General features: G+C 45.4%; 1 protein-coding gene across 6 annotated transcripts; it reads right to left on the minus strand.

The window, feature by feature from the left end:
• Nucleotides 1–1,066: 1,066 nt before the first annotated feature.
• ZNF384 (zinc finger protein 384) lies at nucleotides 1,067–21,225 on the minus strand. 6 transcript variants are annotated; one of them, XM_036250780.1, is made up of 11 exons: nucleotides 20,027–20,072; nucleotides 13,592–13,662; nucleotides 12,290–12,527; nucleotides 12,007–12,054; nucleotides 11,473–11,806; nucleotides 10,564–10,656; nucleotides 6,441–6,665; nucleotides 5,567–5,749; nucleotides 3,990–4,068; nucleotides 3,048–3,206; nucleotides 1,067–2,463 (listed from the first exon to the last, which is right to left on the minus strand). In XM_036250780.1, the coding sequence occupies exons 2-11, from the start codon at nucleotides 13,655–13,657 to the stop codon at nucleotides 2,047–2,049; spliced, it is 1,842 nt and encodes a 613-aa protein (XP_036106673.1). In that variant the 5' UTR covers nucleotides 13,658–13,662; nucleotides 20,027–20,072; the 3' UTR covers nucleotides 1,067–2,046. The 6 variants fall into 6 exon arrangements, with proteins under 6 accessions (XP_036106673.1, XP_036106672.1, XP_036106667.1 ...); XM_036250779.1 differs by lacking the exon at nucleotides 10,564–10,656 and having other exon boundaries at nucleotides 20,027–20,268; XM_036250774.1 differs by lacking the exons at nucleotides 10,564–10,656; nucleotides 20,027–20,072 and adding an exon at nucleotides 19,117–19,129.
• Nucleotides 21,226–27,228: the final 6,003 nt, after the last annotated feature.

Genomic DNA, 27,228 nt, shown 5'->3' on the forward strand with positions numbered 1-27,228 from the left:
ATATTTATCAGTGTCACACCACAGATGATTATCTTGGATGCCCACACAAGAAACTGAGCCCTAAATTAAATGGGTAATATTTCATTGACTATCCCACTCCAATGGGTAATGAGCTCCATTGCCCAGCAGTCCCAGAGGATAGGCATGTTATCAGATGCGGGAGCTTTGTCACAACTTTTTCAGTGCTTAAAGGTTTTTTAATTCTCAAAAGGAATCTTGGAAGTGATCTAGTCCAATCCCTTCATTTAACAGCTGAAGACGCATCTCGGCCAACACTGGTTGATGGTAGAGCCAGGGCTGATGTCCAAGTTTTCTGACCATGCTCTACTCCTCTGTACAACTGTCCTGCAATGTTATTCAATCCTGATTATGGTTTCCACCATTGGAAACCTCTGGTTTTAGGCGCCACAGTATAATGAGTATATATGTATATACACACAAGCCAACTGTAATTACCACTGAGCCCACTGATGCTCAGGCAGGAGTATAGGTCCTTTCAAGAGGCCATGCTTGCAATTCTTTGATAAGGAGCTTACTGGTTTTAACACAAGATTGAAACTTTGCTCTCACATATTTAGGCAATGCAGTCCCCATGACAAGATTTGTGTGTAGAAACCTTCATCAATCAAGATTTCACCTCAGAAATATCAAAGCTCTACCTTTCTATGGCTAAGGATACAGTCTCATCACACAGCATTCGTTCTTCACATATACAAACTCAAGTGTAAATCCTTTAGTATCGGCCTTAAACATCTCCCCAAATAGCTTTTCCCATGCTCACTCACATCAGTAGCTCCACTGCCTCTGATCCTTTTACATGAATTTATTTCTATACAAGGTTCTAAAAACACCCCTTGGTTTGTACATAAGATTTTTCTTCATTTTAAATTGCTTTATAACAACTGGTTTCCTGATTTTTTTTTTTTCATTTTCTCTTTTCTCTGAAATCTGCCATGATTAAAAAAAAAAAGACAAAAGAAAATAAAAATGTTACTGACCAGAAGACAGGGTTGGGGGGGGGGGGGCAAAAATAAACAAAACATCAAATATGAAAATTCTCAGAGATAATGCATTTATAAACACAGAAATGGTTACAACAAAAATGGCCGTGATGAGTGGGTGGGCATATATATATTTATATATATATTTATATATATATATATATTTATATATAAATCCGTGTCCAGCAACTGACCGTGGCACCTAGGGAGCTAAGTCCAGTCCTTGTGTTTGCCCTGAACTCTCCCTTCTCTGCAACACCCCTTTGTTGTGGGATTTCATAAAGAACACAAAGCTCCCACAACTCTAAGTTCTGGGATGGGGAGACTGAGAGTATACGGCCTTGATTGGCAAAGAAGGGGAGAGGCTCCAAGGAAAACCATACCCATACTTCTAATCCACCCTCGACCATTTTGGGGATCACCGGCCCCTTGGGGACCACATCTCAGCCCATGCCCCTTTACAAATAAAGGAAGTCTGACCCCCACCCAGATCTCCTTCCTCCAGTATTAGGCAAGAACTGAAGTGAGACCATGGGGGGAAGAAAATGGCTCCCAGGGGGTCTGGGCACGTGAGAAACCTGTTCTTACACAGGCAAGATTAGAACAGAAGGCTGGTTGCATTTAGGGCTCCCTTCTGTCTGGTATCTGGGAGGGCCAGCCTCTAGTCTTCTATCAGCCTGAACTTTGAGGATTATGAGGGTAAGGAGAGAGTAAGTGCCCACAATGGAAAAGTTTCTATGAGGTCATAGCAAATCCCTCCCTTGAGCACCAACTCCCAATTGTTAAAAGCTATGCTTAGGAGGGGAGGCTGCTGGATTACACTACCAGCTCAGTATTCCTTTGCCAATCAGGAGGGTTGATATTCCTTTTGAAGAAGAGTTGAAAATAAGGATGGTATCCTTGGAAGGAAGGCCATGCTTGAGGCCCATGGAGATGGAGCCAAGGCCTGTCAAGGAAGAAGAGGACTTTTCCCACCAAGAGGAGTTGGAGAAAGAAGAGACCAGAACTTCTTTCCCCTCTTCCCAGTGGGTGGCAGCACAGGTCTCTATGAGCTGGCCAGGTGCTCCACCTGGATGGTGCTGGTGGTGACAGTGAGGCAGATGTCCTTATGATGCTCCGCCGTCTTATAGGGGGTCAGGTCAAAGGAACACTGGGGTGGAGGGTTGGGGTTGCTGTCCCCACCACCGCCACCCTGGGGAGCTGCCCCAGGGGACTGGAAGTGTGGTGGCTGTGGCTGCTGCTGTTGCTGCTGCGATGCCTGGGAAGCCTGGGCTTGGGCTTGGGCTTGAGCCTGGGCTTGGGCTTGAGCCTGAGCCTGAGCCTGAGCCTGAGCCTGAGCCTGAGCCTGGGCCTGAGCCTGGGCCTGGGCCTGGGCCACTGCCGCCGCTGCTGCCGCTGCCTGCACTTGTTGCTGGAGATCAGGAGGGTTGTGTTTGCGCATATGTTTCATAAGGTATGTTTCCTGAGGGAGACAGTAAAAAGGTGTTGAGGGAGAAAAGAGAAGAAAAGAGGTTACTTATAATTAGCATCCTGGGCTCTTACTTTGCTTTAAATAGAGCAATACTTATACAAAGATATTCTGAAGCCATGCGCAAGTTCACCCCATGAGCCACTTTCAGGGCTCACTACTAGCTAGAAAGGAGAGATGAACCTTTAGAATCACCATGGACATTTGACTGGCACAGAAAAAGCTGTCATTTTCTCAAAGATCTTTGAATGGAACAACTTTACAATCTTTTTCTGGAGTAATGGAAACATCTAACTGAAATCTTTCTCCCCCCAAATTCTCAAGTTGCTTTATTTTGCCTTATGTTCAAGTAAAATGAAGAATCATTGCTTAGCAATCTCTATAAGCTTAAGTAAGGGATCAGGCACCCCCTAAATTCCTCAGCTATGGGTCTATTTAGTTTCTGTTCCAATACTGTAAGTTGGAGCTAGGGAGGCAGCAGATTCACTGTAATAGATCTTTATCCAGAAAGACAGAGTGAAGCAGGCTGTAGTCTCACAGGCCTATGAGGAAGGAAGGAGAAGACACTGAGCACTCACCGACGTATATGCCCGACTACAGATCGTGCAGGTGTACACCTTGGCATGCTTCACCGTATGCGTAGATAGGTGCACCTCTAGTGAGGCTGCATCTGTATACGCCCGATGACAGTTGTGGCACTTGAAGGGTTTATCTTTGTTGTGCTGCCGTCTGTGGGACTGAGAAAATTGGTAGAGATAAGGATGGGTGTATTTGACTTTTCCCTCCTGCCTCCTTGACCTTACTCGAAAGCCCTAAGCACGGTGTCAGGCTTCCCGGGTTCTCTTTCCACCAGGAGGCAGTAGAAATTGCTTCAAATGAAAGTTCAGGAGCCACAGGCTAAGGGAAGAAGCATATCTCATGAAGCCCAGACCAGGATCCTGAAAGTTAGAATAATGGCTCTGCCTGGTCTCCTTACCCTTAATCCAGTGGTTCTCAAAGTGAGGTATGGGGATTGTTAGGGAATACCAAGACCGTTTTAGGGGATTCATAATGTTAAAATTATTTTCAAGTTAATAAGATAATGTCTGCCTTTTCATTCTCATTCTCTCATACCTGTACACAGATTAAATGATGCATAATACTGCAATAAATTGAACCAGCAGACATGAGAATCTAGCCATCTTCTGGTAAACCTTAAATTTTTAAAAAGTGAAAAAATGTAAAACAGTGCCATTCTTCTCAGTAAATTTTCTGGTGTGTGTGTGTTTGGGAATATGTTATTTGTGTTAACATGTAATGAGTTTGTTATCTTTTAAACAAATTACTAAATACATTTTCCAGTTTCATAATCTCTACATAGATAGATATTACCCACAACAACAAAGCTCTACCTTTCCCAATAATTATTACAAATGTGAAGGGGTCCTGAAAAAGTTTGAAAACTGCTGTACTAGTCAAATGGCACTTCGAACCCAGGTCCTAGAGTCAAGGCCTTATGTGTGTGTGGGGGGGACATTTACCTGCAGATTGGAGAGCTGTGTGAAGGCTTTTTCACAGCCTGGGTGTGCACATTTGTAAGGTCTATCACCGGTATGGATTCTGCATGGGATGAGAAAACAAGAAAGGGAAAGGATGTCAGTAAGGCCATTTGGGGATTGGCTCCTTAACAAGCCTCAAGGCCACTCCTGCCCTCCCACAGGAGTGGGAGCAGTGTGAGAGAAATCTCCAGGATGCGTTGGTTCATCTCTAACACAGATCAGGCTGTAGTGCCTGATTTCTACTTACTGCCTGCATCACTTAGCTCAAGATGGGCTCCTCTCTGCTGGGGGAAGGGACTGGTGGCTTGGCAGCCCAGGGACAGGCAGTTCAAAATTTGGTATACAATAAGCTCCTACAGTAACTGTCCCTGATAAATGCTCAGAAACATAAGGTAAACACAATGGTACGGAAAAAGAAATACAAAACACTTCTTCCTTGGCCCCCACTATCTAGCCAGAAACTATCTCCTCAGCCTCGAGCACCACTCTCAGAGAAAGTTCTGGTGTCAAAGAAAAACAGAGTTATGATAATAGTGGAAAGGAGCAGTGATAGGAATATTTGTAGAAACTCCTTCAGGCTTTTCCCAGGCCAGCCCCCTAATGGTAGGTAATGTCTAGTTTAGTACCAATTTGACCAAACTCTATAGCGTCTTCAACTGAGATGAGCCAAGGACTTGCGGGTGCACAGACACCTGCTTCTCATTAGGGACTGCAGAACCATCTTTGTGATCAGATGGTTTTCTGGACTTCTAGTATAAAATCTTGAAAACATCACAGGATATGTCTCCTTGTAAGAAAAGTCTGACTCCTCCTCTTCACAAAGTATGATGTCTGAGCACTTTAAGAAAGATCACCACGTCCAAAAGCAGCCAGGTGTCTAGTAAAAGTATGGTCTAAAGTTCAATGTGAGATACCACTGAAGAACATCAATTCTTCTAGTTGGCAGGGTCACTTCCTCCTAGTCACTCCAGATTCATGACACAAACAGTGGACATCCTTACAAAGTATGAGCTTTTTCATTGTTTGCTGGCTCTTTAAGATTTAGGACATGTTTGGTTTTGTTTTTTATTCCTGGCATTTCTTGGAGCTTGCTTGTTGCTGTGTCACCAGGCTGGTACCCAGCTAAAGTCTGTATCTCCCGTTCGTAAGTGGTGCTTTAAAGGTTTGAGATATCATCTTCAAATGCCCCGGCTTTGACATCAAGGAGAAAATCTTGCAAGATGTGTGCATAGGTGTTTTCAGGGAAGAAAATGAGGGAAATAAAAGTTGTTTCTGCTCCAGGTCAATCTCTTCCTCCCATGCATCTGAGAATATCACAAAGTCATTGCATCTCCCCAACGCTGCTGTTGCCCCAGAAAGGCTCTCTCTGAGTGTCCACTTGTATCTCCATGTTGTTGCTTGTTCTTCCCAGATGCCAGTCATGTTCTCCTCCAGCCAGGTCTCTCCTCCAGTCAGGTTTCTCCCCCGCCCCCCGCATGCGGGTTGTTGTGTGTGTCCGGGGCGGGGGTGGGGAGGGCATGCCAGCGGGGCAGGGGCAGTAGCCTGCCACTCTCCCTTACCGTGTGTGCTGCTGGAGGTGGGAGAGCTGGCGGAAGGCCTTCTGGCAGTAGGAACAGTTGTAGGGCTTGGCCCCCGAGTGGATACGGAGGTGCTGAGCCAGGTAGGAGGTGTTGGCGAAGGTCTTGGAGCAGTGCGGGCACTTGTGGGGCTTGATGGTCTCCGTGTGCATCTTAGAGTGGATCCTGCCGGAGAGGAGAGGAGGGAAGGGGGGAGGAGGAAGCAGTTCGACACCACGGGCTCAGCTCTCTGCTGGGTGAAATGATGTTGCTTGACGATGAGAACACCCCCTCCTCCCTCCTCCCAAACAAACTCCAGCCTGGAGAGGCTAATGACGAGGACACCAAGATCTAGGTTGTTGCTGATCTTAAGTCGGTGGCTAGAATGGCAGTGAGATGATGAAAAGCTGCAAACCCTGGCTCCTGGTAACCTTAAAGATTTCAGTTCCGTCAACCCTCCGTTTGGTTCTAAGGTTACACACTCACCACAGATACCCTGCTTCCAAACTGTAATTTGAACAAAGATCAATACCGCCTGTTCCCCATGGACCTGAAGTTGAATGCACACCTTGGCTCTGAACTGAAGCATATAGTAAAAGCAGGGCCTGCTCTGCAGAAGATTTCCAAACAGACATAGAGAGAAACCACAAAAATCGTTCCAGACTTTGGGATTGAAGACCACAATTTTCCAGGCCCCCCAAACTCCTAATAAATAGTTTAATTTTCAGTCAGTAATGGGAAAGAATTGAGGCTCCCAAAGGGCAAAGTTGAAAAGGAAAAAAGGAAACACGTGGAGAGAACAGCAGGCACAGGCAACACGGTCTCAGGGTGAGGGGCTCACCGCCAGGTAGTGGGGTAAAACCAAGAGCAGCCTTACCGGGTGTGCTGCTGGAGGTGAGATAGCTGGCGGAAGGATTTCTCACAGAAGTTACAACTGTAGGGCTTAGCCCCTGAGTGGATACGGATGTGCTGGGCCAGGTAGGAGCTGTTGGCGAAGGTCTTGGAACAATGTGGGCACTTGTGGGGCTTGGTCTCGGTGTGTGACTTGGAGTGGATCTGCATCTCCGACTTTGAGTAGAATGTCAGTGAGCACATCCGGCACCTAGGCCAAGTGAGGGCAGTGGTTAGAACCCTCCCCACCAAGACAGCATTGCTGAACCCTCCCCTCCACTTCCAAAGCCAACCTCTCTGATCTCTCTCCTACTCCAACTACAGTGTAAGGCCCATGAGAGGAGCTCTGTTTTATTTATTTTTATAGATGAAGCTTCTAACACAGCCCAGGAAAATATAAATACTCAATACATGTTTGCTAAATGATTGGACTCCCTAAGTATGTACAAAAACAAGAATTCAACCAGGTAAGACAGGAAAATCTTATGGACCCCGGGCTGATGTGAATTTCACTGGGCTAGGATTATCAGCTAATTTGGTTTCCTTCTGCCTATAACTTAATTTCAAACTTTAGAGAACTCTTTCCTTCAATTTCTCATGTATAAAATACATCCCTCAGGTATTCCTCAAGCTCCTGAAATGATAGAGGACAAACTGACTAGATTACCCAGGACTCCCTTCCTATCTCAGATAACTGCCTTCTCTCAGATTTTCTCCTATTTCCTTGTTGCCAGGGATTCCTGAAGGGATGGAATTGGGGAAGTATCAGAATTACAGCACTTGGAGGGGCTTTTCCAATCCACGTATGTCTGGCCTCCACCCTGTATCTGATGTTCCACCAGCCACCCCTACCCCCTAGGCAATCAAGTGAGAACCACTTTTGCAACAAGCCAAGGTGTCTGTTGGGAGTGGTTGTGTCCCTCAAATATTTAGAAGAAAAATACTTGCAAAACACTGAGCTTCCACACTAAACCTTTCCTCTTTCCTCACACACAGAGCCAGTGTCAGCACTTTGGCTTGACATCAATAGTATCTGAATACACTTTCACTCATTACCTGAGTTGGTAATCCTACTCTGACACTGCCCAACAATACCAAGTAAGAAGACCTCTGAGCAGGACAAAACACAACTATTCAGACTTTATTGGGTAAAAGCTACTTATAACTGAGCTAGAACCCTAGCATCCCAAAACAAGTCACCAGTGCACAATGTAGGCTGGTAGGAAGGGCAGTAGCCTGGAAGCCAGGTAACTGAGATAAGTCCCTCTTCTTTGGGTCCTCCCAACTTATCTTTGTAAGAGGGGCTTGCTTGGGGTGGTGTAAAGGATGATTCCTACTTTTTTATGATCCCAGGAGAATTTTTACAGAATAACTGAGACCAAGGCTACAAAAAACTCTGAGCACCTCAGAGAAAAATATATCAATGTTAGCTTGGGTAGAATCTCTCTATTAATACTTCTATTAAAATTCTAATCATTAAGGCCAATTTCTATTTCTCTAGTTACTTGATAACTCTGAAGGAAACCCAATTACCAGTTTACCAATCCCTGACTATTGTCTGGGATGCCCAAACATTGTATAGGAGGTGGGGAGGTCTGTTTATAGGTAGCACAGTCCAAAGGACACAGCCAATGGAAGACAGCCAAGGGGAAGTCTGGACACCTGGGCTCTCTACTCAGAGTTCAGTTATAGGATTGCTCACAGTCCAGACCTTAATTTTCTGGTCTGTAAAATGGAGAGATAAATATCTGTCCTAAAAGGGCCAGCGAAAACCCAGGACAGTCAAAAGTAAGCCAGTGTTCTCTAATAATAAAACTGCATTGCCCTGGCCAGTATGGCTCAGTTGGTTGGGTGTCGTCCCACGCACCAAAAAGGCTTGTCAGTTTGATTCTGTCAGAGCACATGCCTGGGTCGCAGGCTGGATGCCCAGCAGGGGGACATGCAGGAGGCAGCTGATTGATGTTTCATTCTCACACTGATGTGTCTCTCTCTCCCCCCTTCTCTCTTAAAAAGAATAAAAATATTAAAAATGAATAATAAACAGCATCTGAATACACAGTGTTGACGGATGCTCTTATGCTACTATAGTTTCACTAAGACTGAGGTTAGAAACTGGACACAGTGTCACATGGAGGGGAACTGTACTAAAGTTACAAAATAATTCCCTTGGTTGTTAAACTTTCTCATAGGTGAAACAACACATTCATTTTAACTCAAACAAAATCTCATTTAGTTAGTGTATGAGTGCTGAACACAATCACACACTTAATATGAAATTAATTACAAAAGAGGAAATAACCATCTTCATCAAAGTTTTCAACTAGAGAAGAATCTGCAAAACTTAAATTCATCGAAAATGGACTGGCAACAAAACCAGCAGTCTCAAAAGGTACTAGACATAATGATGATGATAATAATGATAGTTTGCCATTTGTTATGCCTGATATTGCCAGGGAACCTTAAACACATTGTTTCCACCCCTCACAACAACAAGCTATCAAGTATTATCCCTGTTTTACAGAAAGGAACACAAAGGCTCAGAAAGGTTAAGTAATGTGTTAAAGGACAAACATTTATTCACTACAAAGCTATGAGTCTAGCCTAACTTAAAGTCTCCTCACACTAGAGGTATTCAAGGAGAAGCTGGACAGCCATCTTCCAGGAATGTTTAGAGTACTAAAACTATAGAGAAGAGACAGCTTAGGTGACCATTAAAGTATTTCCAACTCTGAAATCCTATAACGCCAAATAAAAGAGTACAAGCCCTTTAATGCAAAGTGTTGGGTGGTTGAAAAGAACTCTGATTTAGGAGAATTGTGGCAATTGGGAGTTAGTGGAAGACAGAAAAGCCAGCACCCCACATAACTGGGTGCAGAACTCCAGGGGCCGCCATTCACATCCAACATGAGAACGGTGCCCCTTTGGAGGCATGAAATGCAATGGCCTTGCTTACAATAACCATTCTGAATTATCATTTCATTTTTTCCCCCTAAGATGCCCAAATACTCTGATTTTCCTTCAAAACATTTCCACAAGACAGATGAGGGACATGAATGATCTTCCCATTTTACAGATGGGAACTCTTTAGTCAGCAGTAAGTTGACTTGCCCAGAACAACAGAACTCAATTTCCACAATACACACTCAAATGCCACTGGCCACAGGAATGGATGTGGTTGACCCACACATGCATTGAAGGAGGGATTCTTTGTAATTAAAAAGATTCCAATGGAACTTCAGAGCTCAGAGTTTCTGAAGAAATCCCATTCACCTAGAATATAATAAGTCACCTTAAATTTCAGAGTTCTCTTTAGTCACTTAGGCATGGGACCTGGCAAGAATTCCAAAAACATCGAGGGTGTGGAAAATCCCATCAGAGCTTCTTTCCAATTGTATATTCACATTTCTTTCCATTTACACAGTTTGAGAAGTCCAGAGATAGCTTTAATGTAGGTCAAAAAACAAAATAAAACAAACAAACAAACAAGAAAACCCTGGCAGAATCAGAGGACCCTGATCCATGTGAAGGGCTCCAAAGGTGTCAGAGAATCCTCCCCCTACTCCTACCACAGCAAATTTTATACAGGCGCATCTCCATGCCACAATGACCTCACTTTAAGCAAATACATAAAAATCCAGATTTCTACAAAATATATTTAAGACGGATTTTCATTTTATGAAATGATATATAAAAGAATGCCTTTAAACGAATCAAACTTGTCAGGTACCTTTATAATATGATATGATGTAAACATTTTCCAGGAACACTTTTATTGTATAAAGTAGGGTACACCTGTAATAATAAAGCTGTAATGAACTTTCGGATTATAAACTGAATTCTGCAGTGCTCAACACTTTCTACATAGCCACACTGCCCTCATTTTCACTTACAAAGAGGGCTTTAAATGCTCTGTAGTCATAAATGCTCTCTACAGAAGTGTAAAACACAAAAAATAAAAAATACTAAATGATGACTATTTTAATCTTTTGAAGTTCCCAACATTTCAAATCTTATCTGATATATACTCCCAACAAATGGGAGACAGAAACAGAATTCTCCCCATTTTATAGATGAGGAAACTGAGGCCCAGAGAGGGGGAAAGGACTTGCCCAGGGTCACACAGCAAGTTCGTGGTGGAGCCAGGAACTGAATCCATGAGCCCAAGGCTCTGTCCATTTCCTGTGCCGCAGTTCCCTTCGCTCCTAAAATGGGAACAACATTGCCCATCTCGGTACACTAAGGACAGACCCAGTCTCCCAGCCATGCATATCTGCCCCTGTCTGAGTTAAAGCTGTGACAGTGGTTGTCCCATTCTGCACACTGGGACTGAACTCCCCAAACCCACTAGGGCCCTTGATAGCTCTGAAGGGAATGAAAAGATTTCCAATGTTCAAAGGGCAGGGAAGTTATGCAACTATTTTTGTACAGTACCACATGCAAATATAATGCTCTTTGGCAATGGACAACTTAAAGGCAGTAAAGAATCAAAATGACTTCCATGAATTAGAGAGTGAGCAAACAGTCATTTTATAAGCATATGTTCCAAATGAGGGAAGGGAAGCATCCTATTCCTCCCACCTTTTTATACAGACCCTCCCATTATCCCAACCATGCAGGGTCAGGCAGGCTCAGTGCCCAAATATGGCCTGAGAACCAGTGGCTGGCACACTGGTAAGGGGCTTACCAGAAAAGTTTCTTGGAAAAATAGAAATGGAAAATGCAGTAAGCAAAAAGGAGTTTAAACCCAGTCTAAAGCCTCATTACAAGAAAGAACTCCATTATGCCACTCAAAAATAAGTCAATGCTGATGACCCCAAAGGGTCTGCATCCTGGGGGAAGAGGTACCAGAGAAGTGCTAGAAGCTCTACCTTCCTGCCCCATGACAAAACACCTGACATGCACATGGATCTCAGATGGAAAGCTGGCAGAGCATACAGCCTGATTAGGGGCAAGACACAGACAGGGTAGGGAAGTTGAGTCAGGATCCTCACCCTATCCTGCCCCAGGATGATATATACCTATAGGTCTTGCCGTCTTTCTGATGGTCATCATCATCCTCAGGGGAGAGGACATAAGGGTCATTCATCTCGGGCAGCCCTGATTCCAACATCCGCTTCTTCTTTCGGCCCCGGGGGGGCTTAGGAGCCACACTGCCACCTCCACCACCACCTCCACCTCCTTCCTCCGTTAGGGTTGATGCTACCTTCTTGGAGAGGTCAGGGACCACCTGCAGGGCTTGTGAGCCAGGGGGAAGAGCTGAGACAATCATGGGAGCCGAAATGGGGAAGGTCTGAGCTGATGAGGCTGTTGTCACAAGGGAGCCTGAGGGGGACGTGATTACCAAACCAGGACCTAGGATCAGGAGAAAAAGAAGATGGTGTCATGTTGTCTAGTCCTGATCCTAGTCCTATTTAATTTCCCCAGATCATTGTCTAATTAACCCCTTACCACCACCCCCAGCCCAGAGTATATAGGAAACCCCAAACCCTGTAGAAAAATAATGGTCTCCTAACCCCTGTCCCCACCCCAACCCCAGTAACAGTGAGATTTACCCCTTGATTGACTCCCTTCTCTTCTCCACCTCTGAGAACAGGAGACTCCTTGATTCAGAGAAGGAAAGAATGTCACCTCCTCAAAGGCAGGGACCGCATCTTCTACTTCTTTGTATCCCCCACAATGCCTAGCGCATTGCTAGGCACACAGTAGGCACTTAATAAAAATTTGATTGAGTAATCAAACACATTTCCCACTCCCCATGTTGTTGGAGCCCTCTAGCCTGGGGTACTGATCATGGAAGATCAACACCTCAGATTGGAGAAGAGCAGAGTTGCTCACCAGCAGTCATTAGTCCTGTAGACGGCACAGGGACCACCGTGATATTCTGGGTAACGGATGCCTGGCTATGTGGGGTCAGCTGGTCTGACTTGGACTCTGCGTCCATACTGATGCCTGAGGGCAGGGACACTGAGGCAGGCACTGTCAGCAGGGTGGGGTAGTGGGGTGGAGGCAGCCCACAGCCCTTCTCTGGCAACAGCTGATCCTTCATCTTGTTGATGAACATCGTGTTCTCAATCTGAAAGAAATGAGAGGAGTACAGAACAAATTGATGGTCGCTAGATGGGAAAGGGTGGGTGAATGAGCAAAAAAGGTGAAGAGCACTAAGAAGTACAAGCTACCAGTTATAAATACAATTACAGCCTGGCCTGTGTGGCTCAGTGGTTGAGCATCAACCCATGTACTAAGAAGGTGCCGGTTCAATTCCCGGTCAGGGCACAAGCCCAGGTTCTGGGCCAAATCTCCAGTGAGGGACATGCAAGAGGCAACCAATCGATGTCCTCTCTCATCAATGTTTCTATCTCTCTCTCCCTCTCCCTTCCTCTCTCTAAAAAATCAATAAAGAAAAAAAAATACAGCCCTGGCCAGTTTGGCTCAGCGGTTAGAACGTCGGCCTGTGGTCCAGAGGGGCCCGGGTTTGGTTGCCACTAAGGGTATGTACTTTGATTGCAGTTTGTCCCTGGCCCTGGTTGGGTCGTGTAGGTGGCAGCCACTCGATGTGTCCCTTTCACATCGATATTTCTCTCTCTCTCTTCCTCTCTTTCCCTGAATTTTAAAAAATGGAAAAATGTCCTTGGCTGAGGATAAAAAAAAAATAGTTACAGGGATGTAAAGTACAGCATAAGGAATATAGTCAATAATAAGAATGTATGTATGGTGCCAGATGAGTACTAGACTTATGGGGGGGAGAGGAATCACTTCATAAATTACATAAATGTCTAATCACTATGATGTACACCTGAAACTAACATTATATGTCAAATGTAATTTTAAATAAATAAGTAAATAAAATAAAAGGAAGGGGAGAGGAGGGAAATGGCCTCTTCAGGGAGAGTCTGATTTTGTCTGCTCCCTAAACATTTAGCATTGTCTGTCTACCTCCTTGGATATCAAGAAATGATAGTTAATATCTCTATGCTTCCAGAGAGAAGCCAAATAGAAACACTATACAATTCTCAGTGATGGGGACCTGGTGAAAAAGCACGAGGGCTGTCTTGCTTCAATTTCTATAGTATTAGAACTTACTACTCAGAGTTGAAAAGTACACCATGGGGGAAGAACAAAAAAGCAAACCCCACCTACCTGTCCTGAGACTGTGGGGATAGAAGGCCAGAAGTACGGGTTAGAATTGAAGTGAGATTCTTCCATTCTACCTGAAGAAAGAGACCACATCACACTCAGAAATAAGTCTGAAGCTTAGCACTGGAGAAAAGGAGTTAAGGAGTTCTTGATTTCTTCTTTGATCATGTGGCTGGGAATTAGCGGTTAAAACCTTAGGATCTACATAACCAATGGACATAGACAACAATGCTGGGGGGATGGTAGGAGATGGGGAGGAGGATGTCTGGGGGGGGGGGGGCATCTGTAACAAAAATAAATTAATAAAAATTGAAAGAAAGAAAGAAAGAAAAAAAAAGACCTTAAGATCTAGCATATTAGTCCCATTGGTCAGAGCCACTCAGCACTATATCCCTATCCAACAGAGGCTATCCTAGTTAAGATGCTGGTGAAAGAACTTATACACATCTCACTTACCCACAGAATGTTTCCCATACCCCAAGCAACAGAATTAGTATTACTTTCCTTTGCTGACAAAAAAGGAAACGAAGTCATGAGAGAGGAAGAAATGTGCCCATAGCAAACTACAGATTGGCTTTAAACAGCAGGGTACCTATCACTGTTTCTCTTTTCCTTTATTTCTCAAGTCTTCCTTCCTTGAAATAAAAAATTTCAAGAGTTCGCCCTAGCCAGTTTGGCTCGGCTCAGCGGCTGGAGCGTCGGCCTGCGGTACAGAGAGGCCCGGGTTCGGTTCCCGCTAAGGGCACGTATCTCGGTTGCAGTTTGTCCCCGGCCCTGGTCGGTCGTGCGGGTGGCAGCCACTCGATGTGTCCCTTCACATCGATGTTTCTCTCTCTCCCTCTTCCTCTCTCTCCCTCCCGCTCTGTCTGAACAAAAAATGGAAAAATGTCCTCAGGTGAGGATAAAAAAAAAAAATTTCAAGAGTTCTATGCAGCTTGAAAAGGTTCTAGGCCAAAACACAAAATGCCCAAGGGAATTAAAGAATGAAATTGGCAGGAATCAAAATCAAGGTATTTTTTGAATACCATATGATATCTGGGGACCACACCCCACTCGCCCCAAAGTCTAAGAACATTTATGGTACTACACTGGACACCACACATGCTGGGCTGAGCAGTTACCAGTTTAAAAAAGGGTTCCAGCACCAGCCGTAGCAGCAGCACCCCAGATTTCCACATAAACAGATTCAGAATAGGGACAACAGTGGACCAGAACACATACACATTACTAGACTCCCACTTTGTAGTTCTCAAATGCTAGGCTTCTAAGACTTTGAACTTGAGTTCTTTGCTGTACATAGATGATAATTAAGCTTAAAACTTGGGGAGTGAAGAATAAGCAAGAAAAGTGATCCCTCTGAATCATATTGCAAGTCACAAATGAGTACAGAACTGAGGCATCTCACCACTCGTTCATTTCTACATTCTGATCACTTCTAGAAGGGCTTAATTGGCTGTATGTTGGTCAAGAGCAGCTTCCCAAAATTCTGGACTAGGAAAGATCCAGCCCAACAGAAAGCAGGTGAAGAGGCAGAATGAGACTGGTGGAATGGTGAAACAAGAAGCAACAAGAAATAAACATGATCACTATGTTGTTACTCTGAGCCAAGAGCAACCAAGATTCAGGTGGGGAAGAAGGACCTGTGACCTAAAGCCAGAGGTCCTGCTGAGGACATGCTGGCAGCAGATATCAGACATACTAAGAGCTGGAGGGCAGACTGAGCACAGAAACTTGGCTTCCAGTAGTGACTAAGGAAACTAGCAAAGATCATCAACAAAAGAGTTGAAGCATAAAGGATCTCTCTCTAAACGTAACCCTGTTCCTTATCTTTATCACATTTTTGCCCTATTAAACAGCACCCTGAATTTTCATAAATCCTGTAAAGGGAAGCAGAACTGAATTTCAGCATACTTTTTCCTAAAAAGTAGCAAAGGAGCGAGGCAATGCACCAAATCCATGACTACAACAGCTTCACACAAATGACGCTCAATATGAAACGACTAAAGGTTGACTGCAGTAAATCCTGCTCCCTGAGTTATAAAATACAGTAAAGCCAGACAGTCTCCGGAACAGGTGCTAAGCTTTTCCTCCCAGTGTTAGGGGCCACAGGTCCTCCTCAGGCATGAGAAATCAAGAAACAATCAAATTATAGTTTACGGGGATCCAATCCTGCCAAGCTTCTAGGGAGGCAGGGATCACATCTTGGACCTCTCCACAGTCCCTAACACAGGAGTTACCACCCAATAAGCAACTCCATATTTAATAAATTGAATGACAGATTTTGAAAACATTGGGAGGGGCTCAAACCTTAACTCACAGCCCCACTTTGTCTAACATTCTAGCTGACAGAAATGACACAGAAAAGAGTGGTAATGTATGAAAGAAATGTAGTAAAGAATATGGCTGGAGAGTAAAGGAAAGGAGTGTCTAATATATAATATCCCTCTAAAGACTCAAGGAAGTAAACACATTACGAATGTGAAGATTTAGGAGGGAGAACTGATGGCCTCAAAATAAGAATGTCCTCAGGTAGGATTCCTGTGATGAGGCCCCTCCCTCCCAAAAAGATTGTATCTATTCATATTGTCCTAAAAGTGGCTCAGGTGATGCAGTTTCTGAGGGAGAAATATTACCTGTAGGTTCCTATAATGAGGGCATACAAAGTGATGCAGTGGACAACATCACCACCACTTCCACCATTAACATTTATTAAGTGCTTATTGTGTTCAAGATACTGTTCAAACCACTTTACAACTATCGCATCATTTGATACCTATAACAATTCTATGAAGTAAGGTATTGTAATCTCATTTTTCAAATGAGGAAATTGGAAGCAAACAGTAAATAGCAGAGATGGTTCTACAAGGGATTAAAACCATATAACTAAAGTACTTACTCTCTGACATTGTGACTTGATTCACAAATTAAAATTTAGAATATTTCCAGGACTGGACTATGCATTTTTCAGGTAGTTCTCACTAACGTTTTAAAAAACGAAGTTCTGCCCTGGCCAGTTTGGCTCAGCGGTTAGAGCGTCGGCCTGCGGTCCGGAGAGACCCGGGTTCGGTTCCCGCTAAGATCACGTGCCTCGGTTGCAGTTTGTCCCCGGCCCTGGTTGGTCGTGCGGGTGGCAGCCACTCGATGTGTCCCTTCACGTCGATGTTTCTCTCTCTCTCCTTCCTCTCTCTCCCTCCCACTCTATCTGTACAAAAAATGGAAAAATATCCTCGGGTGAGGATAAAAAAACAAAAAAACGAGGTTCTGATGACAGCAGTTAAAGATGATATTCTCACCTGGCTGGTGTGGCTCAGTGGTTGAGCATAGACCCATGCACCAAGAGGTTGCCAGTTCAATTCCCAGTCAGGGCACATGCCCAGGTTGTGGGCCTGATCCCCGGGGGGGGGAATGCAGGAGGCGGCCAATCAATGTTCTCTAGCTCTGTCTCCCTCTCCCTTCCTCTCTCTCTCAAATCAATAAAGAAAGCCCTGGCCAGCCCTGGCCGGTTTGGCTCAGCGGTTAGAGCGTCCGCCTGTGGTCCGGAGAGACCCGGGTTCGGTTCCCGCTAAGGGCATGTACCTCGGTTGCAGTTTGTCCCCGGCCCTGGTTGGTCGTGCGGGTGGCAGCCACTGGATGTGTCCCTTTCACATCGATGTTTCCCTCTCTCTCTCTTCCTCTCTCTCCCTCCCACTCTACCTGAACAAAAAATGGAAAAATGTCCTCGGGTGAGGATAAAAAAAAAAAAAAAAAAGATAAGCTATAGCTGGACCTAGGACAAAATGATAAATGCATTTTGTGGCCTTCTGAAAAATATGTCAGCCCAAAATGGGGACACATAGAGAGTATTGCTCAGTCAACTAGAAGCAATATTTGCCTGCAAAATGACACCTGAGAAATGCTATCCCTCTGTTCTGAAAAGGCTGACTTAAAACTCTGTATCCCTGAAATTAGATTAAATAGAGTCAAGAAGGAAGGCTCATGCCAGAAATACATATAAATGGTGCCCCCAGAGTTGTGTAACAGGGTACCCCTGGGCCAAGATCACTCAAATACCTGTTTATTGTCCATTTTACCATTTACCCTCTCAAATCTCTTTCATAGAGGAACTCTCATCAAACTATCTGACATCCAAGCAGGCATGTATCAACATTCCAAAACCTTAAGAAGCCCAATGATATTATGGGGAAATCTTATCTCTACACAGAGTGCCAGTTTTTATGATTATGCCAATAAACAAAAAAAGCACTGGTTTACCCTAGACTGGAAAGGCTTCTAGTATAGCCCCCAAAGAGCAGGAAAGAAGAGAAAGCACAGTAAGTGGGAAGTATACTGGCAGATTGAAAATCTGGGTTCAAATCGCAACTTTATCACTGCACTGTGCCTCGACTGTTAATAAGGGAGTTTTACTATAACTAAGTTGGGCAGTATTTTTCTTCCAAGAGGTTCAAAGAACTACATATTTATTTCTTTTTCAATCTCAAAAGAAATCTTGGAAGCACTGAGGAGGTGAAGAAAATAGACAATATCACATAACACCCATGAAACATAGGACTCCTGCACCAGAGCTCTGTCCATCTGTCTATCCTTCCACAGTGCTACCAGCCATACAGGAATAAAGAAGTCACTGCCTCCAGCATGTGGTTTTTGTATATACAATGAAGACCACCATCTTTTCTGATACTTACTGCAATTTTTTGTTGTTTTTCAAATAAAGCATTATTTTCTTCTCTCAGGAAAATAACATTCTCTTAACACAACCAACCTTTAGAAAATCATGAAATACACCAACCACATTTAGTAGCTAAAAATGGACCTAGGAATCAAGACTTCTGGAATCTAACTTTAGGATTATCGGTAGATGATTGAATAATTTACAACTCTACTAAGTTTTTATGTATACCCCTTAAAACAAATTCATAAGACATATGGTTGTGGAATGAAGGCAGCACAAAACATAAAAAGAATAAAATGCTCAAAGTGCTCCTGAAAGGAAGAAAGAGAAATATTTTCATGTGATGAGAACTATTAGCAACAATTAGTGAAAATTACATGAAGACCACATAATTACAAAGGAACTACCCAAAAGTTATCAGTCCTATAGCCTCCAGCTTAGTAATCACCGCTAGAAGCACTTACAAGAAATAGCGATGCAAAGAACAATCCATTCAAATTCAACTACAGGAAGAATTTAGCCCTTGGATCTCAGACACTCTATTGAGTAAAACTGTTCCAAAATGCACAACTGCATAAAGATTGCAATATTAGTTAAGGGCTTGAAGAGAAGAAACACAGAGAAGCATTTTTTACTCAGTAAGGAAACAAATTCTTTCTCAGGTCCTAAGGACATCCAAGAAGGACCATCCCAGTAGAATCTGGGGCCTTCCTACAACATGTAAAGTCTCCCAAGTACAAAATAACTCAGAACAGGTTTATCCCAATTCTATTGGGAAAGACCTTCACACCACACCTACTTGAGACCAGTAAGACCACTACCACCACACTGCTGGCAATCTGGGCCATGACCTTCTTACCCTGGGCACTGCTGGAACATCATACTCTGTACCCTGTGGGAAGAACAACACAGTGGTTCCCCTTGCGCTGCCCATTCCACTATAAATAATGGATCTAGGCAATGTAAGGCAGGCAAAAAAAAAAGGCTGGAGATGAGGGAATATGCACCTAATATTTAATCATCATTTTGGCTCAGAAACCTGAGGGGAACACATTTTATAAACCAGCCTGGAATTGATTTTTAGGAGACACACCTCTAGGATTACAAGCTCTAAACTCAAAACTCTTTTGCATCAATATACTGTTATTTTCAGACTACCTAAAACTCTATCACCATCAAGTCTCATATTTTGAATTCTTCCACTCCATATAGTTTTATCCACTTCAAACTACCTATGAATCAGTTTTTTCCTGAAAATTTCACCCTGCTACATCAAATTCAAATAACTGTGCCATGGATTCAATCACTCAACAGATCCACCCCAAACACTAAGCTGTAATATTAAGGAAATGAACCCCACTCTAAACTTAACTCTGCTGGTTCCAAATTCAGGAAAGTAATTCCATAAGCTATGTCACAAGGACTTGACTAGCAGCTAGGGCCCATCTGTCCCCAAAGTATAAATAAGTTTCTCCTTTGGACACAATGCAACACTACTCTGTGATTTCACTTGCACATTTCATAATTCATACCTGATGAGTACTGGTGGAAATGGAAGGTGATGGGGTACAGAGCCAACTTTTTACACAAAAACTTCCTGGGTACTCCCAATAGAGAGTAGGAAAAGGCTGATTTTTCTCCCACAGCAAACATCAGTATTACCACTGTTACTTAAAGAATTCTGTCTTATTGTTTCCCAAACAAACCTATTTTATTATGACCCCTTCTTCCCCCAAACCAGAAAAACCATTAACCCAAAATTGTCTTACCCTCTCTCTCTCTTCCTCCTGTTGTTTTATTCTTTCTCCTTTCCAGGGCTCCTGAACTTTCTGTAAACAAATTGTCTGGGTTACAGGGGCCAGTGAGGATGAAGACACCAAAGAACTGTGGAGGAATTCCTTGACTGTCAGCAGTCAGTGGAGAAGGCAGGCAGACCCCCAGCCAACAATCCAAAGGTGCAAGGATGTAATAACAGCAGTGCAGTGCCACCCCTATGCAGACACAAGGGAAATAAATCTAATTCCCCAAAACTCAGATGAACTCTATCACCAGTGTTTGGGTTCCTCTCCTGGCCTCAGACACTGATTCTTCTTCGTTCCACAGGGCCACAGGTAACCAGGGATCAGAGAACAGAAGAGTTGGAAGAGAAAGGTCCCTGCCCCTGAGGATTGGCTCAGAGGGCAAAACTGAGGACTTGGGGGGCGGGGGTGCACAAGCCCTTGTGTCAGGCACAGTGCCAGTTCAGGCCCAGCCACTTCCTCTGGTCCCCCCCACACACACTTCTACGAGGACTTCGCCCCTGCCTACCAAAGGCCTTGCGCCAAGAAGTACCTCCCTCAGGCTGCACAGTGGTCTATTTATTGAAGACCCCAGCTGTCCCCCCAAAACCTCTGCTCCCCTGAAACAGTCCCTGGGAGCCTTCTCTTGATGTCGTCCCCCAACCCTTCCTCAAAGACCCTTCTTTGGGACGTCCCTCCTTCTCCTCCAGGGAGCTGAACTCTGCCACCCACCAGACAGACACCCGCCCCCTAAGCCCCCCCATTCCTCCCCATCGCCCGCTCCTCCACAACCACTTCCGGTTCCGGGACGGACACACATACAGCCACACCGTGGAGCCCCCCCTTCCACGCCCCCCCAGCGAAAAGGGGAGGGGGAGGAGCAGAGAGCTTGGCGCGCGCCGGCTGCAGCGGCGCGAGACTCACCCAGCGGCGACGGCTGCGGCGGCGCCAGAGCCAGAGCGCGGGGGGGACGGCGTTAGCTGAGAGAGGAGGCAGCCGATTGGGGTGGGAGGACCAAGTGGGGCGAGGGGAGGGGGAGCGCGCGGCGGAGCGCGCGGGCACGCACTTTAGGCGCGAGACAGATCCACACACTCACACGCACGGAATGCGCGCGAGACACCCGCAGGGCGGGGGCTCCAGGCTGTGGGTGGCCCCCTTTCTACCGCCCTCCCTCCCCTAACACTCACCCGGAAGTGGTGCTGCAGCTAGTGCTCCCGAGAACCCCAATAACTCCACGCCCCCTCCCCCCTCCCCCCACACGCTGGGAGTTGAGCAGCCGCGGAGGGAAGGCGGGAGAGCCGGAAACGAAAATGAGGGGAGGGAGGGAAATAGCAATGTTGGGGGGGCGGCAATGGGGAAGGGGGGGAATGCAAAGGTCGAGTCACTTCCGGAAGCGGTAGAGCACATCCGGCGCCGCTCGCGCCAGGAATACTGAGCACAGAAATTACGCCAAAGAGGGGCGGAAGTGGCTTCTGCACGGGGACCCGGTAGAACCCTCTGTGGATGTGACGCCACAACGGAAGTGAAGGCGGGTTCTGCTAAGGGCAGTAGCGGAACCTTCAGAACTGCGGGCCCCAGGCTTCCGGAAGGGACTTCTGGGGAAGTGGGAGGGTGGAATCGCGACAGGTTCATGAATTATGCATCAAGGTACGCGCGGAGGTATGGATTCTTCAAGACTTGGGGTCGGTTTCCCTTACCTAAGTGGCGCTAGGCTGATGTAGAAAATTACCGTTCTTTATTCTTAAAGGTACTCCCAAGAATTTCTCAATGCTTTGCATATGCGGGTAAGGACAGGATGTGTAAGTTTTCTGAGGTTCCTACTTAGGCCTATAGAGGATAATAACCTCTTCCCAGCCATCAAAATCCGACCCCTCCCTGACCACACCCCATACTTTCTTTTCTTTGGTCTCTACGTTCTTGTTGCCTTCGTCCACATCGCTGTCTCCTCTCTCACCCTCTGCTTCACTTTTTTTTTTTAATCCTCACTCAAGGATCTTTTTCTATTTATCTTCAGATAGAGTGAGAAGGAGAGAAAGGGAGAGAGAGAGAGAGAAACAACCAATAGCAGTTGCCCCCTGCACGACCCAGATCTGGGCAGGGACTGACCGCAACCGAGGTTCTGCCCTTGACCGGAATGGATTGGTCCGCAAGCCCATGCTCTACCGCTGAGCCAAACTGGCCAGAGCTGTGCTTCACTTTTAGATATGGCACTGACATTATACTATTTTCACGTCTTCCCACTAGAATATCGGCTTCATGAGGGCGAGGACTTTGAATTGTTTGCTGCTGTATTCTCAGAGCCTAGCATTTAGTTAGTGGTCAGTAAAGGTCAGGAAGCCTTCCCAGATTGCTCTAACCCATAATGGTCCCTTTCTCTGAATTCCCACAGTATTTAGTCTGTACCTTTAGTTGCTGTTTTGTTTTTTGTTTTCTTTTCTGATTTTAGAGAGAGAGGAAGGGAGAAGTAGCGATGAGAGCATTAACTGGCCATCTCCTGCATGCCCCCCACTTGGGGACCGGTCCCACAACCTGGGCATATGCCCTGTCCGGGAATCAAACCTGCGACTTCTTGGTGCATGAATCGACCTCTTGGTGCATGAGTCGATCTCTTGGTGCATAGGTGATGCTCAACCACTGAGCCACACAGGGCTGGCCCTTTTGTTGCTGTTTTAACTATTTCATGTATGTGACTCTTTAGCAAGGCTGTCAGCTCCTCAGGGAAGAAATGGTCTCATACGTAGTATCTTTTCCACTGCTTTGCTGAGCACTTAGATGCTGAATGATTATATAGCAGTTCCCCCTTATCCACAGTTTTGCTTTCCGCTGTTTCTGTTACACTTGGTCAACTATGGTCCAAAATTATTAAATGGAAAATTCCAGAAATAAACAACTCGTAACTTTTAAATTATGTGCCGTTCTGAGTAGCATGATGAAATCTCCAGCCATCCTGCTGAGTCTGGGACATGACTCATCCCTTTGTCCAGGCTCTTCAAAACGTATGCTCTCCTCGCCCATTAGTTTTTTAGTAGCCATCTCGGTTATCAGATTGACTCAGGAGATATTGCGGTGCTCGTGTTCAAGTAACCCTTATTTTACTTAATAATGGCCTGAAAGCACAAGAGTAATGATGCTGGCAATTCAGACATGGCAATTCAAAAGCCACAAAGTGATTCCTTTAAGCGGAAAGGTATGCATGTATAGGAAAAACATAGTATACATAGGCTTCAGTACCATCCGAAGTTTCAGGCATCCCTCGGGAGTCTTAGAACTTACCCCTTCAGATAAGGAGGGACTACTGTGTGTTTTTTCAGTAAATGAATGCTGCCACTAGCGTGCACCCTGGTAAGGCCAGAATCCTTCTGGATTCAGCTCTTTTGGCAGAAGCAGAATTGAAGTCCCTCCTATTAACAGAAACACCCCCTTGGTAAGAGAGCAAAATAACCTGAATAGAAATAACTATAATACCCATTTTACAAATAATGAAAATAAGACTGAAGATGTGGCCCTGGCCGGTTTGGCTCAGCGGTTAGAGAGTCGGCCTGCGGTCCTGAGAGACCCGGGTTCGGTTCCCGCTAAGGGCGCGTACCTCGGTTGCAGTTTGTCCCCTGCACTGGTCGGTCGTGCGGGTGGCAGCCACTCGATGTGTTCCTTTCACATGGATGTTTCTCTCTCTCTCTCTCTCTCTCTCTCTCTCTCTCTCTCTCTCTCTCTCTGTTCCTCTCTCTCCCTCCCACTCTATCTGAACAAAAAATGGAAAAGTGTCCTCGGGTGAGGATAAAAAATAAAAAAAAAAGACTGAAGATGTGTGTGATTTTTCCCAAGATCACAGCAAGGAAGTAGCAAAGAATACCTAAAAATAAACATTTAAATTAAATGTTTAAGAAGATGTATATATTTGTCTTGTACTTGTTTGTATCTTTTTAAAAGTATCCATTCTTTTTATCACATTTTTGGGGTCTGCACACAGTCTGTCTTAACCCAGTAGCAACAGCTGGCAGGATAAGGGTCTTAAGGGCTCAGATGTGACCAGACCCAGTTGCTGAATGAGTTAGAGATCGGTGATTTGAGAAACCTCGAGTTTGGAGACAGAAAAGTGGAAGCAAATAGTAGTCATCATTATAACTCCTGGTTCTCCTCTAGTTTTTTTCCTCTTTACATTAATCTGCACTCCTTGGACCTCAGTGTCTTCAACTGTCAGTCCTGTTCCTACCCTTGCTATAAGAAGCAAGTTTTAAGTTCCTTGAACTCCTTAGAGAAAAGCTTTAGAGAGATAAATGTGGGGTGTAGAGGGAGGAGGGCTGTTAATTTTAGCCTGGGGTTTTCCAGCTGGCACACTGTTACCATCTTGAATCACTTCCACACCCTGAGCTTTGCCTGGGAGATCCCTCCTCCTGGGGGCTTCCCCATTCCTGGTTTGGTCTGAGCCACAATGGTAAGCATTCCAGAAAAATGCTTAAGAGAAGCCTGGCTGAGTCATTTGATGCACAGCTCAGGAGGCAAAGAAAGTACAGTCATGAGAGACGCTGGTCCCAGCAGTGCCTGTGATGTGTAGCCTGCAAGAACCAAGAGGGTAGTATGGCCATTGTTTATGTTCTTGGTCTGTCACTATGTAGTGACTTTCTGCTCTACCACTCATTTGCAGCCTCCTGAGGACCTCCAAGGCCCCATAATTTCAATTTGAACTCCATGAGAGAGAAAGGTTAGGATCTGTTCCCTGTGGCCTCAAAGCTTCCTGGTTAGCTTGACAGTGTGATTTAGTTTGGGGTAATTCCTTTAGGACAACTCAGAAGAATAGGATGTCTCCTTTATCCTCTTCTCTCTCCCATCTGACCTTCCATGGAGAAGAGGGCATTTAGGAACAGGGAACAGGTAAGGATCTCCAGTGTTTTGCTGGTGTATTTAAATTTATTTAAATTTAGAGAAACAGCAGTCTAATCAGGCAGTAATTAATTCCCTCTTCATAAGGGGCCTTCATGTGTGCCTTCTGCATATGGATGAGCTGCAGGGTCACACTGTCCCTCTGAAGAGACCTTTGCTGAAGGTGAGAACTGAGTGTGCTCTCCAGGCACTTGAGCTCCCTCCCCTTCTTTTTCCCATTCCTCTTCCCCTTTCCCTTCTGTGCCAGTGCTTCCCCCTCCCCAACACCTAACAGGGACTAGATTCCTGTGGGGAAAGAAGGGAAAGGTTAATGAGGCTTCCTCTCCCATCCTCCTGGATCTCTCTCTCACTGCCCCTAACCCTCCCATCAGCATCTCTTTCTGCACCCTCACGTACCATCCAGCCCTCCCATCCATGGGCACTGGGCACTGGGATCTCTTCAGGAAACCCAACTGGGGAGCCTGAGTTTCCTCCCCCAAATACACCCCTTGATTCCACCTTCACACCCTATCAGAGAAGGCAGAGTGGGGAAAGCTAATGAGTTAACCACAGGGCTTCTAATGCTACACAGCTTTTGGGGGGGCAGCTGTGGGTGGGGGCAGGTTAGGAAGCATGGCTGAAAATAAACCAAGCAGGGCAGCCTCTTTCCCATTGCTCCATTTGAGCCCTCCTCAGCAGCTTGTTTACCTTGTACCTCTGCTTTTTGTTGGTTCATTACTCCTTGGCCCCCGCTCTGCTTCTTTCCTCTGTAGCAGTCTTTTTTGTTAGGGAGTGTGATATCCTGAATGCACACACTGCTGTGGTCCTGAAACTGCTCTGGTCCTGAGAAATATGCTGCCTCCTCCCCACTCACCTCTGTGTGCTGCATAGATTCAGCCATACTTCCCTGAGTACACAGTTGAGTGAGCTCTCCCAACACCTAAAACACATACCTACCAACCCATGTACATTCCTAATTTGAGTTGCAAGGATAAACACATGGGTGCATACACAGCCCAGGGCAGCCCAGACTGCTTTTTGGCATATTATAGTCTCCTCTCCTCCCTGGAGCTCCCCATTTCCAGGGAGCAAGTGGGCACAGATGGGGGTGGGGAGAGAAATGAAACCTGGGTGGTTACCATGGCAACAGAGCCTAGCAACAGCTGAGAGCCTGATGTGTGGGCTTGTGCAGGGCTGTTATAAGAGGCAAACCTAGAATTGGGGGCTCAGAGGTGACTGATCCCAACTGGGGAGCCTGGGTTTCCTCCCCCAAATACACCCCTTGATTCCACCTTCACACCCTATCAGAGAAGGCAGAGTGGGGAAAGCTAATGAGTTAACCACAGGGCTTCTAATGCTACACAGCTTTTGGGGCGCAGCTGTGGGTGGGGGCAGGTTAGGGAGCATGGCTGAAAATAAACCAAGCAGGGCAGCCTCTTTCCCATTGCTCCATTTTTCTCTTCTTTCACCTTTTATCCTCCATCTGTCTTATCAGCTTTCTCTTCTTCCTTTTCTTGCTTGCTCCATTGCCTATCCTTCTATGTAATTTGCCCTTTTCTTCTTTCTCCTTTCACCTGGTCTCTCTTGACCTTCACTAGCAACTAACAGGCAAGCCACTCTTCTAGTTTCTCTTGCTCTGGCTGCTCTTGATCAGTACTGTTCCCTTAGTTTCTCTTTCTTCCATCTAGTCCCAAGTTAAAACCCCTGAATCCCAACTTCAGGTTAGAGCAGGCCAGTCACATTGTGTCTGGAAGGATTCCCCACTTCATCTTTTCTCCCTCTTGGCTGCCCATCGCTTCTCCTCCTGTCCACTCTACAGGGCTCATAAGACAGAACCAGGGAACTCAGGTATCTTGCAAAGGCTTTATTTGAAAATTTTGAAACTTACATCCCACAAGAATTCAAGGTTATCACCACAAGAAGAAAGAGATAATACAAAAATATATATCACAGCATAGGAGCCAGGTAAGAGGAAGAAGGAAGGAAGGTGGAAAAATTATGAGAAGTAGGGACAAACCTGGGGGGAGGGGAGCAAAAGCAGAGAGTGGAAGAACAAAGGAGGGAGAGAAGGAGAGATGATAGGGAGCCCAGAAAGGGGAGGGGTAGATTGGGAAGTAGAGCTCCCAATGGCCTTGAACCAGCTGGCTCCATTCCCTGGCAGCCTCAGTGGAATTAGGGAGGCCCTTGGAGAGGCTGGGAAGTGGAGGACTGACTCTGGGGGCTCTGAATTCCAGAGAGTGACACACAAACACAGACAGCCAGGACAGATAAGACAAAAGAGACTTAGAAGGAAGGGAAGGGCAAATGGGAGCCCCTTTCTTGGGTAGTGCAGCAGG

The sequence above is a fragment of the Molossus molossus genome, unplaced genomic scaffold, assembly GCF_014108415.1.
Source record: "Molossus molossus isolate mMolMol1 unplaced genomic scaffold, mMolMol1.p scaffold_m16_p_10, whole genome shotgun sequence".
In the NCBI taxonomy this organism is placed as follows: Eukaryota; Metazoa; Chordata; class Mammalia; order Chiroptera; family Molossidae; genus Molossus; species Molossus molossus.